This window comes from Plodia interpunctella, chromosome 2 (genome assembly GCF_027563975.2).
Source record: "Plodia interpunctella isolate USDA-ARS_2022_Savannah chromosome 2, ilPloInte3.2, whole genome shotgun sequence".
Taxonomy (NCBI): domain Eukaryota; kingdom Metazoa; phylum Arthropoda; class Insecta; order Lepidoptera; family Pyralidae; genus Plodia; species Plodia interpunctella.
The window spans coordinates 2,939,843-2,957,468 of NC_071295.1; the positions used below are offsets into that span (position 1 = coordinate 2,939,843).

Here is a 17,626-nt window from a genome sequence, read left to right on the forward strand (position 1 = left end):
AAATTGTTATAATTATATCTAAACGCATTATAAACGCATTATTGTCGTCTCTAAAATGAAAACAAGCCCACTGATCTGGCTCCACACTGATGTTGAGTTAACATTAATTACTGCACAAAAAGTCGTCAAATAGAGGGCGCCAGTGACACGGTAGCGAGTACTCAAGGTCTCCACTCACCGGGGGACTGGTTCGACGACCGTTTGCTAATTTTATGCCGAGACTAAATTAATCATGTTGCAGAATAAAACGATTCCAATTTTTTTCTATCTGAAGGCTTAATCCACAACACAACAAATATTTGTACCTTTTTTAGAGTTTTTGTGTTTATGTCCATCATTTTTTGTGTTTATGTCCATTTATGTCCATCACAAGCTAAGTGCTTTGTGTGATCTGTTGATTGTTATCCATTTAATTACTTAATTAATTGTTGGAAATTTTTGACAACTTTCACGAGACATATGAGGATTGTATTGTGTATGCGAATTCAGGAATACAGATCGCTACTATATCGTTTTGGCGACATCGATTTTTCCCAACAAGTTTATCTTCAAAAGATTGATCAACGAATATAAAGTGATTAATAAGGGTTAACTTTTCTGCTTACTTTATTTGTTGCTCTAATAGCATGGCGAACTTGGTGATTTTCTAACAAATAGTGCGTATGCTATAACCAATCGGTATTGAGCAATTGAAATAAATTTGTGTTTTGATTTTTTTGATGTTCACTAATTTGATGTTCACTAATTGAGCGCTACGCAGACCGTGAGATTTCAATCAATGTAATTTTAAATTAGTAGATTATTACCCGCTGCTTGACCCACGTTAAAAGTGTCATATTTATTTTTCGTAGGTACGAAGTTTTACCACCCATAGAGACTTTTGAAAGTCGACTTTCGTAAAAAAAACCTATATCATAGATATAATAATACCTGTTTAATAGAATAGTATTAAACAGGTAAAAAAATCCATGCTACACTGTATTTTCCTGCTAAATTTTAGGACTGTTTTGGTGAAATTCGAAGATTCAGCTACTTTTATACATAGGTTGCAGATATAAGAACCTGTAATGTTCTTATATCTTTGATATAGGTTTTTTTTCTATTTTAAGAAATATAAATGTATATTTATGGGCTAAGAGGCTTTCACCTTTTTGGACAATAAAAGTGCTAAATGCTACAACGTGCTAAAAGGTGTAAAACCTTTTTCTGCACTTGTATGCTGATAAACAGTTCATAACCATTTTGTATGAATCAACCTCGTTCTCACTACTACACATAACGATGTACTAGTGGGAATGTATTTCAGAGTGGAAAAAAGATTTTTAACCTTTTTTTTCACTATGAACTATGCAATGACAATATTTCAATTCAAAAAGCCCATATAAAAACCCAACAACAATCGATTTATGCAAACTTTATTGAAATACACAAAAAAACACAAGATCAAGGAGATCATTGCGGGTTCAAACATTCAGTTTATTGCAAGACCATATTTCTATATAATTTTGTAAGGTGTCATTGACTTTTCAAACTTTTAACAAAAAATTAAAAACAAACAAAAACCTGTCATTCAATATATCTGTACACAAATAAAACTTGACCTAAAATCGTATTTATGTGCTATGATACAAAGGTCAAATGAAATTGATACCTGAGCACCGTAATATGACGTTGTGCTAGCACGTAGGTTGTGTATTGTTATGACGAAGATTAATAAAAATTAACACTTTTGTAACCATAGGATAGTAAAGTTTAATGAAAATTACCCAACGTTTTGTTTGTTATAACAATTACGGTGTTTTTAAGTATTAGATAGTAAAACGATTGTGAAACCTTCGAATCTTGATGAAAAATGTTAAATATATCCAATAGACGTGGTGATTTACACTAATAGGATAATTAAAGTTACTTATTCGTTAGGTACTTACTTAATTACGATAACATTAACTTAAAAATACTTACATGTCAAGATTCAATATATGCCGATGTCATTACTACGGTCTAACACAAGAAAACTTTCATATATTCACTTTCGCCTAAACAATTTTTAATTCAACACACACTATCACCACGCCATTAAAGTACATAATTTCACTTATTCTATCGAAGTCAGAACTCCATGACAGTATAAGACTGCGTACAGACTATAGATATATACTGCATTTGGACCCGGAAAATATATTTGTCAAAACTTAATCAAAACAACGTGCTGCATACAAATATAAAGAAAAAATATTTACAAAAATAATTTATTTGCAAAAACATTTTTGCCTCCTGGATAATCTGATTTCCTCTCAATGCGGTGTTAAAAATAAAATTGTATCTCACAAATAAATAAATTAAATTTGCTCTATTTTGCCCTATTATACATATATGCCATTTTTATTTAAGTTCTAGAATCGTTTAATTTATAATAACATTTTAATCTATTTGTAACAACCTGAGGTATAACTTCTCCTTCTTGCGAGTCGTAATAGTTGTTATACTTATAATTTTTGACCAATATATAACTACAACAAAACAAAACATAGCTGTGTACAAAATCTGCGCGTGGTCAGTACATACCTTGACAGTCGATCAGTACCCGAAGCCAGAAGTAGCATCAGCGATGGAATACAAATTGATCGCTGCATTCTCGGGATAGAAGGAACGGTTTTACAACAATATTCCGAGACGGCGACGAAATACAAATGATCACAAATTCCTATCCATTGTCCAATTACATGGGAAACAAAAAGCCTTGATGGAATGGCTTGGCCAGGATGGTGGTTAAAACGTCCACCTATGAACGAAAAGTCCCAAGCTCGTATCCTACTTGTGCCCCATGAATATTTATACCAATTTCAATGTATGGCAAGTTTTATAGGTACTTCTGTATACTATGCTAGTTCATACAGTAGTAATATGTAATACAGTTGTTTTGTTGTATTTAAAGGCCGCTATACACACATATGTACAAATATGATATAGCAATAAGTCATAATTAAGTCGATCGAAATTAATTTCATTAATTTTCTCAAATTTTTAAGGTTTCTTCACTCACAGTATTGGAGAAATTTTAATGAACTTCATTTTGTGAGAATCGAACTCCTGCTCACTCACGTCAGACTCAAATCTAGACAGTTTGGTGATCAACAACGTTTTTTTAAATTTTCATACAATATCCCGGCCTAATCCAGCTGCTAATCTCATATAAAGTGACAGATTTAGCTGGACACGAGATGGATGAGGAACAAAAGATGTCAGCGCTCTGACTCGTTTCCTCTCGTGTATTTCTAATACGCACATTTCTTGTATGAGCGAAATGGAAGATATGACGAGATGCTCCCGATCAGAAAGTCTAAGTAGCAAAACGTCCAACAAAGCGCAACGTCTAATGAGCAATCTGCCAAGCTAGCTAATCGCCCATGTAGCAAAACGTCTCTATAGCTTTCTCTGTTTACGTTTTCAATGTATTTTACCTGCATATCTTAAAATAATGTAGTTGTAAAGTTGTCAGCAAGGAAACACTTATTGTAATTTACAAGCCAAATATGTAAATTATTTACATGGTCATCACAATAGTAATTTTTCATAAATGGGTTTTTTAACATTGGCTTATTTCCAAGTTATGCACATCAAAATAAATATTTTTTACCGTATGAGAATATGTATGGGTGTATTACTTAAATTTTGTTTTCTTTTTTTACAGAATCGGCCTGTGCGGATTCGACAACCCACACAGAGATCAAAAGACAGAAGAATTGAAAAGACATATAGGACAGGTAATTAACATACAGCTTATACATATTAAAAGAAGTCTATCTGTATGTATGAACGCGATAAACTCAAAAACTACAGGACGGATTTTTGTACGGTTTTGACCAATAGATAATATGATACATGTTTTTGAAGGTTTAGGAGTATAATTTATTATGGTTTTATCCGAGCGATGCCGGGATGGGCCGCTAGTTAATCGTATACTAATAAATACCTAAGACAAAGTGTGAAATTGTCCAATAGAGTTTTTTGACCACAGCTCCCATTTATATCCATCCATCAATCAATTTATTTATTGAAATATTGCTATCTCATGTACCTATGGTTGACAGACTCGGGATCTTTCAGATTTCAATCAGTATATAAGACTAGAGTACTAGACCTTGATCACACGGACCTAATTGGCTTATCCTTTATGAGCCCATACCATATAGAGGTGGTCACTGTGGCCACGCGTTTGGTCAAACAAGAAAGAAGAAAATATTTTCAAGAAACATATGTGTACCTATATACAAATTGGTGTTAAAAGAAAAATCTTATCACCGAAATGGATGTAATAATAAAAATCCATCACAAAAATAACGAAAAATACATAGTTTAAGCCAGAAAAAAATTATTTTATCTCAACTATCATTAAATAAATCATTAGGTATAGTAACAATTATCAGTTAAAGTTAAAATGTGTTTTTTAAATAAATTTAAATTTAAGCGTGAATTTAAGCTTGAAATAAGTATTACCACTAAATAGAAACTTTTACGTTTATCAGCAATTTTATCCAATCCAATTAATCTAACCAATTTTAAAAAAAGGAGTTCTATTTTCTAGTGGATAATTGTTTCGTTTTATACTGAGTTATTTTTATAAATTTCGAATTATCCAATTTTATAAAGTAAATAAATAAATTTCCTTAATAGTAAACAATTATGTGTCATACACCATCAGTTACCATACACCACACCCACACATACAACATGAGTTCACGATCTGCAGATAATCAAACCAACAGCCCATACTAGTCCTTAATTTTTTTTATCGAAATAACTCAAATGACGCAATGATGAACAGACACCGGATTCATTGCATTTTTTTAATTATTAGTCAAGCACGCCCACCTTAATGATGACCAACACGCAATCATTTTTTTTTATATGTACAAGACATTACTTTTTTAAGTGACTTTAAAAAATGCAATGATCCATATTATTAACACTTCAGAATTATTACCAAAAGTATTAAGTAGTGTATTAACACTTTGGTAATAATTCTTGAGTTAATATAATAAATATAAAATCACTAAAAAATTATGTAATAGCCATTATGGTTGGCTGGCACGATATATAATAGACTTTTTAAATAATCCCTAGGAAATATATGTTTTCTAATAAACTAGTGAGATATTTTAAAATGAAATTCATTATTATGGAAGTACACATTTTATATCTTATTAATATTATACATGCGAAAGTTTGTGAGGATGTATGTGTGTATGCTTGTTATTTTGTCGCCATCTACATACAGTAACACGACAACACAAAAAATAGTATTTATTTATCCAGATAGCTAATCAGATTACTTGTAATAAAGATCTAATATCAACAAATCAATATTATCATACAATAGAATTTACCACAAGGAAGAGGTACAACAATCTTGTTATAACACGTGAACTGTTTGTATTGTCGAGATAAATTGCAAATAACAACACGACCAATCAATTTTGATATTCGAATTATTCGGTATTTATTCATAGTCTTACTCCTCATGGCTGAGGGTCGTGGTTATTACGTGGAATTAAACACACACAACAACTTTCTTGGCATTATTAATGGAGTGGTTTGTCATTGCCTTCTCCATTTCACACACAAGTTAATAAGTATCAACCCAGTGTGCAGGTTTCCTCACGATGTTTTCCTTCACCGGAAGCAAGTGGTGGACGTTGAAAACTATTATATATGAGTCAGATTGGTATACAAACTCATGTGGCACGAGTAGGATTCGTACCTGGGAGCTTTCGATCCACAGGCGAGCGTCTTAACCATTACACCACCACCGCTTCGGTAACCATTATACGGTAACAAGCAGTCAAATCATAAGTATACAATAAATATATAAATATATAAGTAAACAATAGTTCAATAAAACAATATCAAGGGTCATAGTATTATCATACTTATCCTTCTATATACTTTATATATATACTTTAGCTTAAAGTAGGTATGCATATTCTTTTAAATTTTGAAAATCCATAGGTAGATATTATCTTGTAGACCATAAAGTCCCCCCTCGTAATTACTTTTCATTAATATCTCATATGTACAGACATAGCTTACTTCACTATATTTATTATATAATATTCTCTTAAACATCAATTTACAAGCAATTTACTATACAAACGCGGGCGCTTATTTTCACAGATACATGTATTCAACATATACATAGTTGTACAATTTACAACGATTTCCGATCACGTAGATTAATTTTATTACGACATAAACTGTGGTTTACTAGATTATAAGTTAACGAATTGAAACACAAAAATGCCGGGAGCTAATGAAAAAATGCTCAATTTTATTACCGTGTCTAATGTTTGTGTTCTTGAATGAGTGTATGATTAATATTTTGTAAGGTCGGTCAAAGAATTCATGTTATAGCTTACTTTCAAAACCAGTTTAAGTATCTTATTAATTTGAAATTGTTTTGATTAGTTCAATACAGTGGCCCATAACAATTATTTAGGCATAAACGAAAATTGCCAAATCGAACCAGTTTGAGTGTCTCGCACGAATGGTTTCTACATTTACAAAGAAGTGGACACTCTGTAGCTCCTTCTCGCACCTATGCTATTCTAAGTTAAGTGAAGTGAAACAGTGCAAGTGAATGATTTAAAATTAAGCTACCGGCGCTTGCGATTATATCACAGAAGAAATCATACCAAATAATTATAAACCTGTTCATTATATCACAATAATAATACTGTTGCCTATTATAGCTAAGTAATAACAAAAAGTTTAATAATTTATAGCCTGGCCAGAGTTTCGAAGCAAAATATTAATTACAACAAAAGGATTACTTGCAACTTATATCTATCCAGTCCAGAAAGGTGAATCAGCTGTGTGCCTACGCATTTTCATTTTCTACTATTTGCTCAGCCTATCTTTTTCATTTGACTACGGCGCCGTAAAGCGGTTGATACTAACGATTCCCGAAAATAAAGCTTTTCCATGCCATTAAAGCGTACTCCACCAACAACACCAAATATGTCAAAATCAGACACTGATTTGTCAATCCCTCGCACCGAAATAAGTTCTGAGGACCTCCTTCACAATATTACCACACGACATAAAAGGCCGCGTCAGGGCTCCTCATCACCTACCCAAGTGAATCAATTTAGCAGTGATTTGAGGGAAATGATGGAGGCACTCCACACATCATCTATTAATCAACAAAAAATGATGAATAAACTAATAGAAGAGGTCGCTGAGATCAAAAAACAAAATATTAAAATCCAAAAATCTAACGTGTAAATTGAAAATACCTTGGAAAGCCTAAAAAATAGTAATGAAAATATGTTGAAAAGAATACAGCTTCTTGAAAAAGAGCGCTTTGATCAACAAAACTATATAGTCAGCCTAGAGAAGAAAATAGAGAACATGCAGCAGACTTCTCGTCCATCCAATGTTGAAATACGAAATGTTCCAGCGGTCCAGGAAGAATCGTTTACGGACCTGACGGCCCACCTACAAAATATAGGACAAGCACTACATGTGGAAATCCAACCCTCGGATATACGTGACACTTACCGCATAGGAAAGAATAAAATAATCGTTGCCGAATTTCAATCTGTTCACCTGAAGAATAAAGTTCTGGCAGCGGCACGCAAATATAATAAAGATCACAGTGGAGACCAACGACTCAACACTTCCAATATTGGCCTAGCAGGGGACCCCACCCCCATATACATATCCGAGTACCTTGCAGGAAGCAACAGGAAGCTGTTCTACGAGGCCCGAGAATACGCTAAAGCCAACAATTACAAGTTTTGCTGGACCGGAAACGGAAATATTTACATGAAGAAGGATGAGCAATCGAAAGCGATTCGCGTAGACTCTGAAATCACGCTGAACTCTCTCCTAACAAAACAATGACTATATGTCAGTACAAACCATTTGTCTGTATTATTTGAGCCTTTTATTATGAAAATTTCTTACAATATGTGTTTTTGCATTTACTTAGCCTATCCTTATTTACAAATTTATCTGTTTAATAACATTTGCTGGGAATATAAAAGTTTCATATTATATAATCTACATACATCACTTATATCACACAAACCATATACATATATTATAACACTTACACTTAATTCGTTATACACAACACAAAATATGAATACGTATCTTGATAAGCATAATTGTCTATACTTAATGACCTTCTTTTTGTGGTACAGTGCGCAATTCCAACTCTATTTAAAAAATAATAATACAATAAATTTATTATTAAAAATAATATGACAGATATCAGCTCTTATTTCAATGAGTTGGAGGCGCTTAATGTATCACAAAGTTATTTATGTGCACCGGATCAATGTTTCAAATATATAAATTGTAATAAAAAATCTCTGACTGTTATTCATTTGAATATTTGTAGCATAAACTGCAACTTTGACCAATTCCAAACACTTCTTTCAACTTTAAACATACAATGTGATATTATCATCTTAACAGAATGTTGGTTATCAGTTACGCCATATCTCCCTAAATTGAATAACTTTACATCATATCAAACGATAGATGATGGCAATCAAAATGCAGGCGTCGTTATATACATTAGAAACACCTTGGATTGTAATGTCTTCGAACCTAAAATTATAAAGGAAGCTGATTGTCTAGTTTGTACACTTGGAACGGAGTTCGCTTTCATAGCTGTTTATAGATCACCATCATATAAAAACACAGACATATTCTTAAATTCTGTCAATGATCTTCTATTGACCCTAAAATCCTATAAAACAGTTGGTTTAATAGGAGATCTTAATATAGATATACACACTTATGACAGCGATAACCGTTCTGACAATTACCTCAACCTGATGGCAGCACACGGTTTGCTTCCGACGTATACCTATCCCACTCGACTGCAAAAATGTATTGATCATATTTTATTAAAAACTGATAAAAATTCCACTGCAATAGTTCTCGAATCTTCTATCACCGATCACTATCCAACATTGCTGTCGCTTCAGTTGACACGAGAAAAATCTGTTAAATCCATAACAAGTACTAAAATAAACTATGAACAAATAAAAATTGACCTAGCTTCTTTTGATTTTTCGCAAATAAAACAGCTTCAAAACGTAAATTCTGCTACAGATCTTTTGGTTTCATCAGTCAGTGATATAATAAACAAAAACACCGTTAGGTACACACCCCCCCGTAGTAAGAGAAATCTGAAGCCTTGGATTACGCCAGGCCTTCTACGCTGCATACGAAATCGAGACCGAATGCATAAACAATTAAAAAAACAACACAATAACGTCACGCTTGCGATTACTTATTCAAGATACAGAAATTATATCAATAAACTTTTGAAGAAATTGAAGAAAGAATACAATAGGCTGGCTCTAATGAGGACGAAAAATGATCCCAAATTAAAATGGAAGGCGATCAAAGAAATCACAAATATTGCACCATCACGCGTTAGTTCTAAAGCCCTCCTAAAGTCTACACATGATCCTACCAAATCTGTGAATGAGGTTAATAACTACTTTGTAAATGTTGGGAGAAACTTAGCTAATACAATAGGGCAAACTAATAAAACTTCATTTGTACCTCCCACAGCACCAGTTTCATCCCCTCGAAACTCCTTTGCTCTTTTTAATGTCACTAATGACGAAATTAATGACCACATAATGAATTTAAGAAGAGATTGCGCTACTGGGTGGGACAACATTTCATCCCGTATTCTGCAATCATCACGTGAAATTTTTGTCCCATTACTAAGACATATCTTTCAACTATCACTCACAAGTGGAGTTTTCCCAGATGCATTTAAGAAAGCCATCATTCATCCAATTTATAAGGGTGGTGATGGAGACGATGTCACCAACTATCGTCCGATATCTGTACTTACTGCAATGTCAAAATTATTGGAAAAAATTATTAATTCTCGGCTACTCAGATACCTTAATGCTAATAATATAATCTCAAATAATCAGTATGGTTTCAGAGCGGGTAGATCGACGGAGGATGCAGTATCTGCACTGGTTGATGACATAGTTGACTGCTTTGAAAAACAGAGAAAAGGACTAGGATTATTCCTAGATCTATCAAAAGCCTTCGACACCGTCTCTATCCCCAAACTTCTTTTAAAGTTGGAGGCTGTCGGTATTCGTGGTGTGGCTTTGGATCTTTTTAGAAGTTACCTGTCTAATCGGACACAAAAAGTAAAAATTGAAGAATACACAAGTGAAGAGGAGTACATAACAACTGGAGTCCCGCAGGGAAGTGTCCTTGGCCCCACACTTTTCATTATATATATCAATGATTTGTGCAAACTAACAATTCCTTTTTGTAACATATATACTTATGCTGATGACACAGCTTTATTAGTATCCGGTCGCTCATGGGAAGAAGCCCAAATACATGCAGAATCAGCCTTGGCCGTTGTTATGTCTTGGTTATCTGATAACCTACTCTCGCTTAATTTATCAAAAACTAATTGTTTGCCATTTGGACTTAATTCGACAACACTTCCTTCACATCACAATTTTGTAATTAAAGCCCATATATGCCAAAACCTGACCCCGAATTGCACTTGTTCAGTTATCCCCCAAGTAACTAACGTCAAATATCTTGGTATTATTCTAGACCAAAAATTAAAATGGCTACTACAAATTAAGTCGCTTATTTCTCGCGTGCGGAAAATGATATTTGTCTTTAAAAATCTTAGAAACGTGGCGGATTCTGATACACTGAAAAATACCTATTTTGCCCTATGTCAGTCTATTCTAATGTATGGTGTTCGGGTCTGGGGGTCAGCAGCAAAAACAAACTTACTGCCATTGGAAAGGGCACAGAGGGCTGTCCTTAAAGTGATGACACGTAAACCATACCGTTACCCAACCTCTCAGCTTTACACCGACGTAAAAGTGTTGGCAGTGAGGCAGCTCTTTGTGTTACAGACGGTACTTAAAAAACACTCTCTGCTAAAGTTTGACCCAAACCTCAACGCTAACCGACGACGACATCTTCAGTATAAGGTTTGCATAATACCACAACACAGAACATCAACAGCAGCCAGAAACTTCAGTGTATTAGGCGCAAAACTTTATAATAAATTAAACAAAGAAAGCAATATTTACTCATGCTCAAAATTTGTTTGCAAAAAACGTGTGCAAAAATTTCTACATTCATTAAATTACGACGAAACCGAAAACCTGTTACTCTAACTGTCTTCCATTCTGTATCCAAATCCTGCTTTCAATTTCCTAACAAACACACATTTATTTTCACACAACCCACACACACACACAAACACATACACACTTCACACATGCCACCTTTTGTACCCAGCAAATCAATTTAGTTAAGTTCCTAGCTAAGGTTTCATTTCTTTAGTAACTTTTAAATAAGGTTTCCCAAAAATAACAGACTAGTCTAGTTTGGGAAACCTAGATCATTACTCTGTTCTTATTGCCATAAGCACTAAACTCTATAAATTTCCCTACCACCCCGGGGCAACGGTATAGTTCAGATACAGACTAACGTCTAGTTCAGAGATTGATTGTGTCTGGTTGGAGCAGGGGACTTTATAATACAATTATACAAACATGTACTTACTCCCTTTGTGTACTACGTAATGTGTTCTATGTCATAATGGCTAAATAAAGAATTATTATTAAAAAAAAAAAAAAAAAAAAAAAAAAAAAAAAAAAAAAAAAAAAAAAAAAAAAAAAAAAAAAAAAAAAAAAACCAACCGCATTCGGAAGAAATTATTGGGTTTTGCATTAGTTAACATTTTATATATAAAATTAGAGCAAACATTCCTGTGAAAATAAACATCGTGAGGAATCCTGCACTAATATAATCGACATGAAATAGTAATTTATCACCTATATTCAATAGAAGGGTTATCATTGCCAATAAAGTCGTTACGTGTGTTTTATTCCATATATAATTGCTTATTAATTCAGGAACAATTCAATTGTATTGCTTACTAGACCATCATCATCGTGTTGTCTAGGAATACATTATACACGGGCTAGCGGTTCGTTGGTATTCGAAACCGTCGCGACAATTAAAGTTTCGTCAATCTTGCTCCACTTCCCACTGAATACCACCGTTAATTATGATTTGTTATTGATCGACGATAAAATTAATTAAGGAAAGATTTATGGTAGCTATAAATATGCATCGATTTCAAATATAACTGGTGAAAAGTTACCTTAATTCTTCCTAATTTAATTTATTTTATCAGAGCTAATTTCACTTTTCAATTTAAAAAAATACTAATATACTATTTTTGTATACAGATCGGGATATACACTTTTCAATTAACAAATACATTTTTAATTTAACGTTCAAATTAGTCCGTTCACAACTCCACAAATATATATGTAGTCACTATATAACATATATACACCCTTGGCCCTAATCTTTTTATTGAGTAAAATCAAACATGCACATTACACGTAAAATTGTTGTCTGAAGACAACATTGTAGCTAGTTAATTGAATATATCATTCACATTGGAAAGATCCCAACATTTGAATAGCAAGGTCTCCACCGAAAGGCCAGCTGTTATTTAACTTGCAAACATATTATAACAACTGTATAAGACCCTATTACAGAGCAATCGATCATAATAAGCACTGTGGTATATTTGACAGCTTTACTGTAATTAAAATTGTTAACATTAATGATATTTAAATGTACAAAGAAAAAGACAAAATTACTATATAGTATAAAACAAAGTCACTTCCTGTTGTCTCTCTGTCCCTATGTTTGCTTAGATCTTTAAAACTACGCAATAGATTTTGATGCAGGTTTTTTAAATATATACTGTGAATCCTGAGGAAGTTTTATATATATTTGTTATTATGATTTTACCAGAGCGAAGCCGGCACAGGCCGGTGGAAATCTATAAGATTACGAAATACCAAATCATAAACAAACAGTATTTAATTTATATTTATGTAGGTACTTATTAATAATTAGATTTAGCATCTGTATTTGAGTTTAAAATATTACAAAAACTATAAAATAACCATCTATTTAATACCTTCTTCCATTTGGATCCACGGTCTAAAAACTATCAATGTTAGAATACTTTTCCTTCCTTTTAGATCAATTGGTGGATTTAAAGATACAGTTGTCATAAATCGTACAATTTGACATTTAAGATTAATCATTCAAGTCTAGTATTTCATATTAATTGCTTTGACATAAAGTTTATGTAGACGGCGTTTAAGTGTAATCTTACTTCGTAAGGGCGCTCTGTTTGTTTTCCAAAGACGTCAACGCAGTGGAGGACAACGGAACAATAGGGTCAGCCCTAAGATATAACGCTATGCTATATAAATTTTTTTTCAACATTCTCAATATTGTATAAAATAGACTTATGACCTTATATACTTTTTTGTATCCATTATTTTTATCCAGAATGACATCACAAAACAAATCGGCTCGTCCAAATCATACATGATTATCGCATTGTCTAAACATACATCTTCCGCATATTTTATATAGGTTAATATAGTTTTAAAATTTAAACATAGGGAACAATAGATTCTATATGCCCCAACAACTTTAAGTTTGATGTCATAGGTCATATTGGAGCTCATTTCATTGTTGAAAAGCTTGTCATAAATCATAATAAGATTGATGGTGTTGAGATAACAAAAAGTGTACCGTCCGGAGCCAATGACCTTGTACTTGTTGATGTTGAGATAACTGACCGTGATGTCATCGGAGATAACGGTTTTTGTGGTCACATCACTATGGTGTCATGATCTAACAAACCCTAATTTATTGATGAGATAATATAAATTAACTAATTAGTTATCAGTACAACTTATGGCAAAAAACAAAGGTTTTCAAATGGCAATAAAATAAATAAAAATAAAAAACTTATAGACTTATAAGTATATAACATATTATACTTATAAACCTATATATAATATAGGTTTATACTTAATACAATAGAAAAACAATCAATGATTTACATTATAACTTATGATATAAACTGCAACCCTTGCAAATTCACTTGGAAGATGTCTATTAAGTCTATTCTGTTCGCTATCAAATTCTATAGTTGCAAGTTACTGTCTAGCACTGTATAGAGCAAGGTTTTTCAATTGAATTGTGGTATCCTAGAAAAAAATCCATGTTTCCTATTGCTCTATACATATTCATATCCATATTTCCTACATATATTATAAATGAGAAAGTCTGTCTGTCACGCTTTCCGCTAGGCTGATTTTAATGAAATTTGGAATTAACTTGGTTAATGGACCGAGATTAAACACAGCCTACCGCGGGCGGTGCTGTGGGCAACGACTAGCCCATACTTCTATGCTAATATTATAAAGAGAAAAGATTTGTATTTTTATTTTATTTGTATTGAATATACTCAAAAGCTACTGGACCGATTTTGATGAAATTTGGCACAGAGTTGGACGAAGCCTCCAGGAGTAATATACTTTATTTTGGTTTCGCCCGAGCAAAGACGGGACGGGATGCTATAATATCCTATATAGGGTCTTATTTTTCCACTCATTGGCCGTTATGAAATATTTTGTGTTATGTTATATATATATAGGGAACATCAATTTTTTTTTCACCAGGGAGTCAAAATAAAAATGGATGACGCCGGTAACATACTCATCAGGCGCTACTCCAAGAGTAGCGTGTTTGTGAAGAGTACCGCGGCCGCCAGCAATGACGAGACAGCCATCGGGCAGGACATCGTGAAGCTACCTGGCTATGCCCTCGAACAGGAGAAAATTTTCAAGGTAAGACCTATGAATATACGTAGTAGGTGCTAAACCTACATTAATCAGATACTACCCCAAGAGTCGCGTTTTTGTGAAGAGTACAGTGGTCGTCACCAATGACGCGACAGCCAGGCAGGATTACCTGACTATGCCGTGGAACAGAAGAAAATTTTCAAGTTAAGGTCTTGTCTTCTATGAATATAAAAATCATAGTATATAACATCAGATACTACTCCAATATTAGCATACCCTAGGCTCCGATGTTCTATGGCTGAAGAAGAAGCTGTCAAAGTAGAGAAAAGACTACTCTAACAGTACCGTGTCTATGATGAGATCAAAAAAAAAGAAACGGAAAATTGTATGGCCTTGTCTTCTTGGTTATAAGGATTATAATACATCAGATACTATTCCAAGAGTAGTGAGTACGTGTGGCGTGTGATTTCGCCGTAAAATACGACCGCTACATATCGATATTACTGAATAATTTTAAGAACTGTCCTACTATTACCCCACCCTCTCTGATATGAGCGGTCTCCCGGTTATTTCCTCAGTTATGGAGCGTCGAAGCCCAGAGTCCGCTTTCCTACATTTTCCGTCTTCACTTTGCACGGAGACTAGTTTTCTTTATACTCTTTATTCAATAAATTATTATTCTCATTACATACACAATTGAGTGTTCATTTAAAATGACCTGTAAAACAATAGCCATAAGGATTCTTCACAAGCTGTTTAATGTATTTAGGATGATAAATCACTTTGTGCCGTGCCACCAAATAAATATTTACTGGTAGTAATTTCCGTCGAGATGGAAGCATTTACGTAGTGAGATGTCGAAACTTGCCTCTATTAATTTCACGGCTGCCCAGTAATACGAAACACGAAGAAGATTAATATAAAAAAGTGCGTTATAGTTATAACATAACATACTAATATAGTGTGACATAATGATAACTTTGCTGCCATGAAAGAGATATTTAGCATCTATTAATTTAAATCTTTAAATTTAATATATGAATAATAAAAACATATTTTTGTTTTTTAGAATAATATCTGAATATATATATATATATATATATATATATATATATATATATATATAGATATATATATATATTCATACCAATAGTTTGTAAGACATAGTAATTTGATGTTAAGCAATAAAATATTTACCTTTTAAGAACGAAACGGGTGAACGTGATCTTGTAATGACTATCATATAATTTGAGCCAATGATGATAGTAGTTAGTTACGTTCTTAAACATCGACTGCTTTGCCGCAAATGTAAAATTTTGTAAGATTTGCCATTGGCAAAACGGTGAAGATTTTAAAATCAATATTAATCCATTTCCGGTATCTTTCAGAACGAAATGCTTTGATTTATATGAATTTCATTCGAGATTCCAGGAAAAAATATTTTCACTAGTTTATGCCAATACATTTAGAAAAATAATTGTACAAATTAAAAACAAAAGGGAGAATTTTGATTTTCTATGAAATTGTGTCAATTTATTTTGAGCGCTTGGCTGGAAATATCAAAAGGCATCAATAAATTATTTATAATCGGAATTATTGTTTTTGCAAGGTTACACTCTAATGGCGATTCGATAAGACCACCAATGCGAAGAAGGTTGAAAATAATTCCATTCAGTATAACGTTACACCGAAAAACTCCACAATTAAAGCGGTTGCCTCACATTGCACCATTTGTATAATTTCCTCTGTTTCGTCATTATTAAAGACAATGATCGGTGGAGAAAAAATTTAAAAGCTTGAACATTACTCTAATGCGTGTTGCATTGTGCAGTGGTCATTTAAGACGCATCACGACTGCATTGAGTAGTTCAGAGTACATTTGAGCACGATCAACTATGACCATGACATTGCCACATAATTTCTTCTGGTCGTGCTTACGAAATTTAAGATCATCATTGGAATAGATTTTATAACAACATTGCGACACTTTCCCATGATATCATTATCCTTGAGTTTGCATTCGTGAATGTATTCCGCTTCCATATTGTTAATTAAAACAATATTTGTAATAATAATGTTTTTTTTCTTATGAATAAGAAGTTTTATTGGACTATTAATGTATGTTACATTGCAAATCGCTAAATATTACACAGTTTATATTTCTGTGAAGCAAGAAATTGTGTTTTCTAAAAGCTTAATGAAACCTGATGATGATAGATCGACAATATCTGTCTCAGATACGTATGTGGAAATTAAAGTCATGAAAATTCCCTTGAATTATTTATTTATTAGGTACACCAACAGGTTACATGACAAACGTTTACAATAAACATTACATTTAGTGTGCTAGCTCATGCTTAATACTAAAAATGTTATGTACATACTATACATATTCAAATTTAAGGACTTTAATTTAACTACATCAAACAATAGCACTAAACTTCCTAGAGAACGAGCAGAATACACCACTAATTCATAGGGCCGAACTCGACTAGTGCTCTGCTATGCTGTGCTAACTGAAGCCAAGTTTTGAAAAGCCAACAAAATTTTGTTAGTTAAAAATTACTTAATTCTATTGGCTTAGGCAGTTCCCGGCAAGCTGCGCACTGCGCGACCTAAACGTAAATTTTGACAAAGAAAATTCTAAACTTAGTTTCAGTTTCTAGTAACTTAACTTCAGCAGAGCACAGCACAGCTTTTGTGTAGTTCGGTCCTAATTCGTACAGCATTGCCGACGTTTTACGTAAGGAGGTTGCAATGAACAATGTGAAAGATACTACATTAAGTAACCGAAAGAATAGTCATTGCACCATTTATTTTGTTTGGATGTTATTCTATTTCCTTAGGAGCAACGAAAGCGATTCGCTGAATATGCTATTGTTTTTGTTCAAAGCGTTAAA

The 17,626-nt window shown here is 33.1% G+C and overlaps 1 protein-coding gene across 5 annotated transcripts in view; it reads left to right on the forward strand.

The window, feature by feature from the left end:
• Positions 1 to 17,626, forward strand: part of exp (expansion) — a 172,789-nt gene that overhangs the window by 127,961 nt on the left and 27,202 nt on the right. For all 5 annotated transcript variants that reach the window (XR_008405402.1, XM_053756407.1, XM_053756425.1 and 2 more), the window contains 2 exons: positions 3,692 to 3,764; positions 14,604 to 14,771. Coding sequence is in view for 4 of the 5 variants with exons in the window: in XM_053756407.1 (XP_053612382.1) it covers positions 3,692 to 3,764; positions 14,604 to 14,771 (241 nt within the window). In the remaining variant the exon portion in view is untranslated. The remainder of the gene's footprint in view (positions 1 to 3,691; positions 3,765 to 14,603; positions 14,772 to 17,626) is intronic.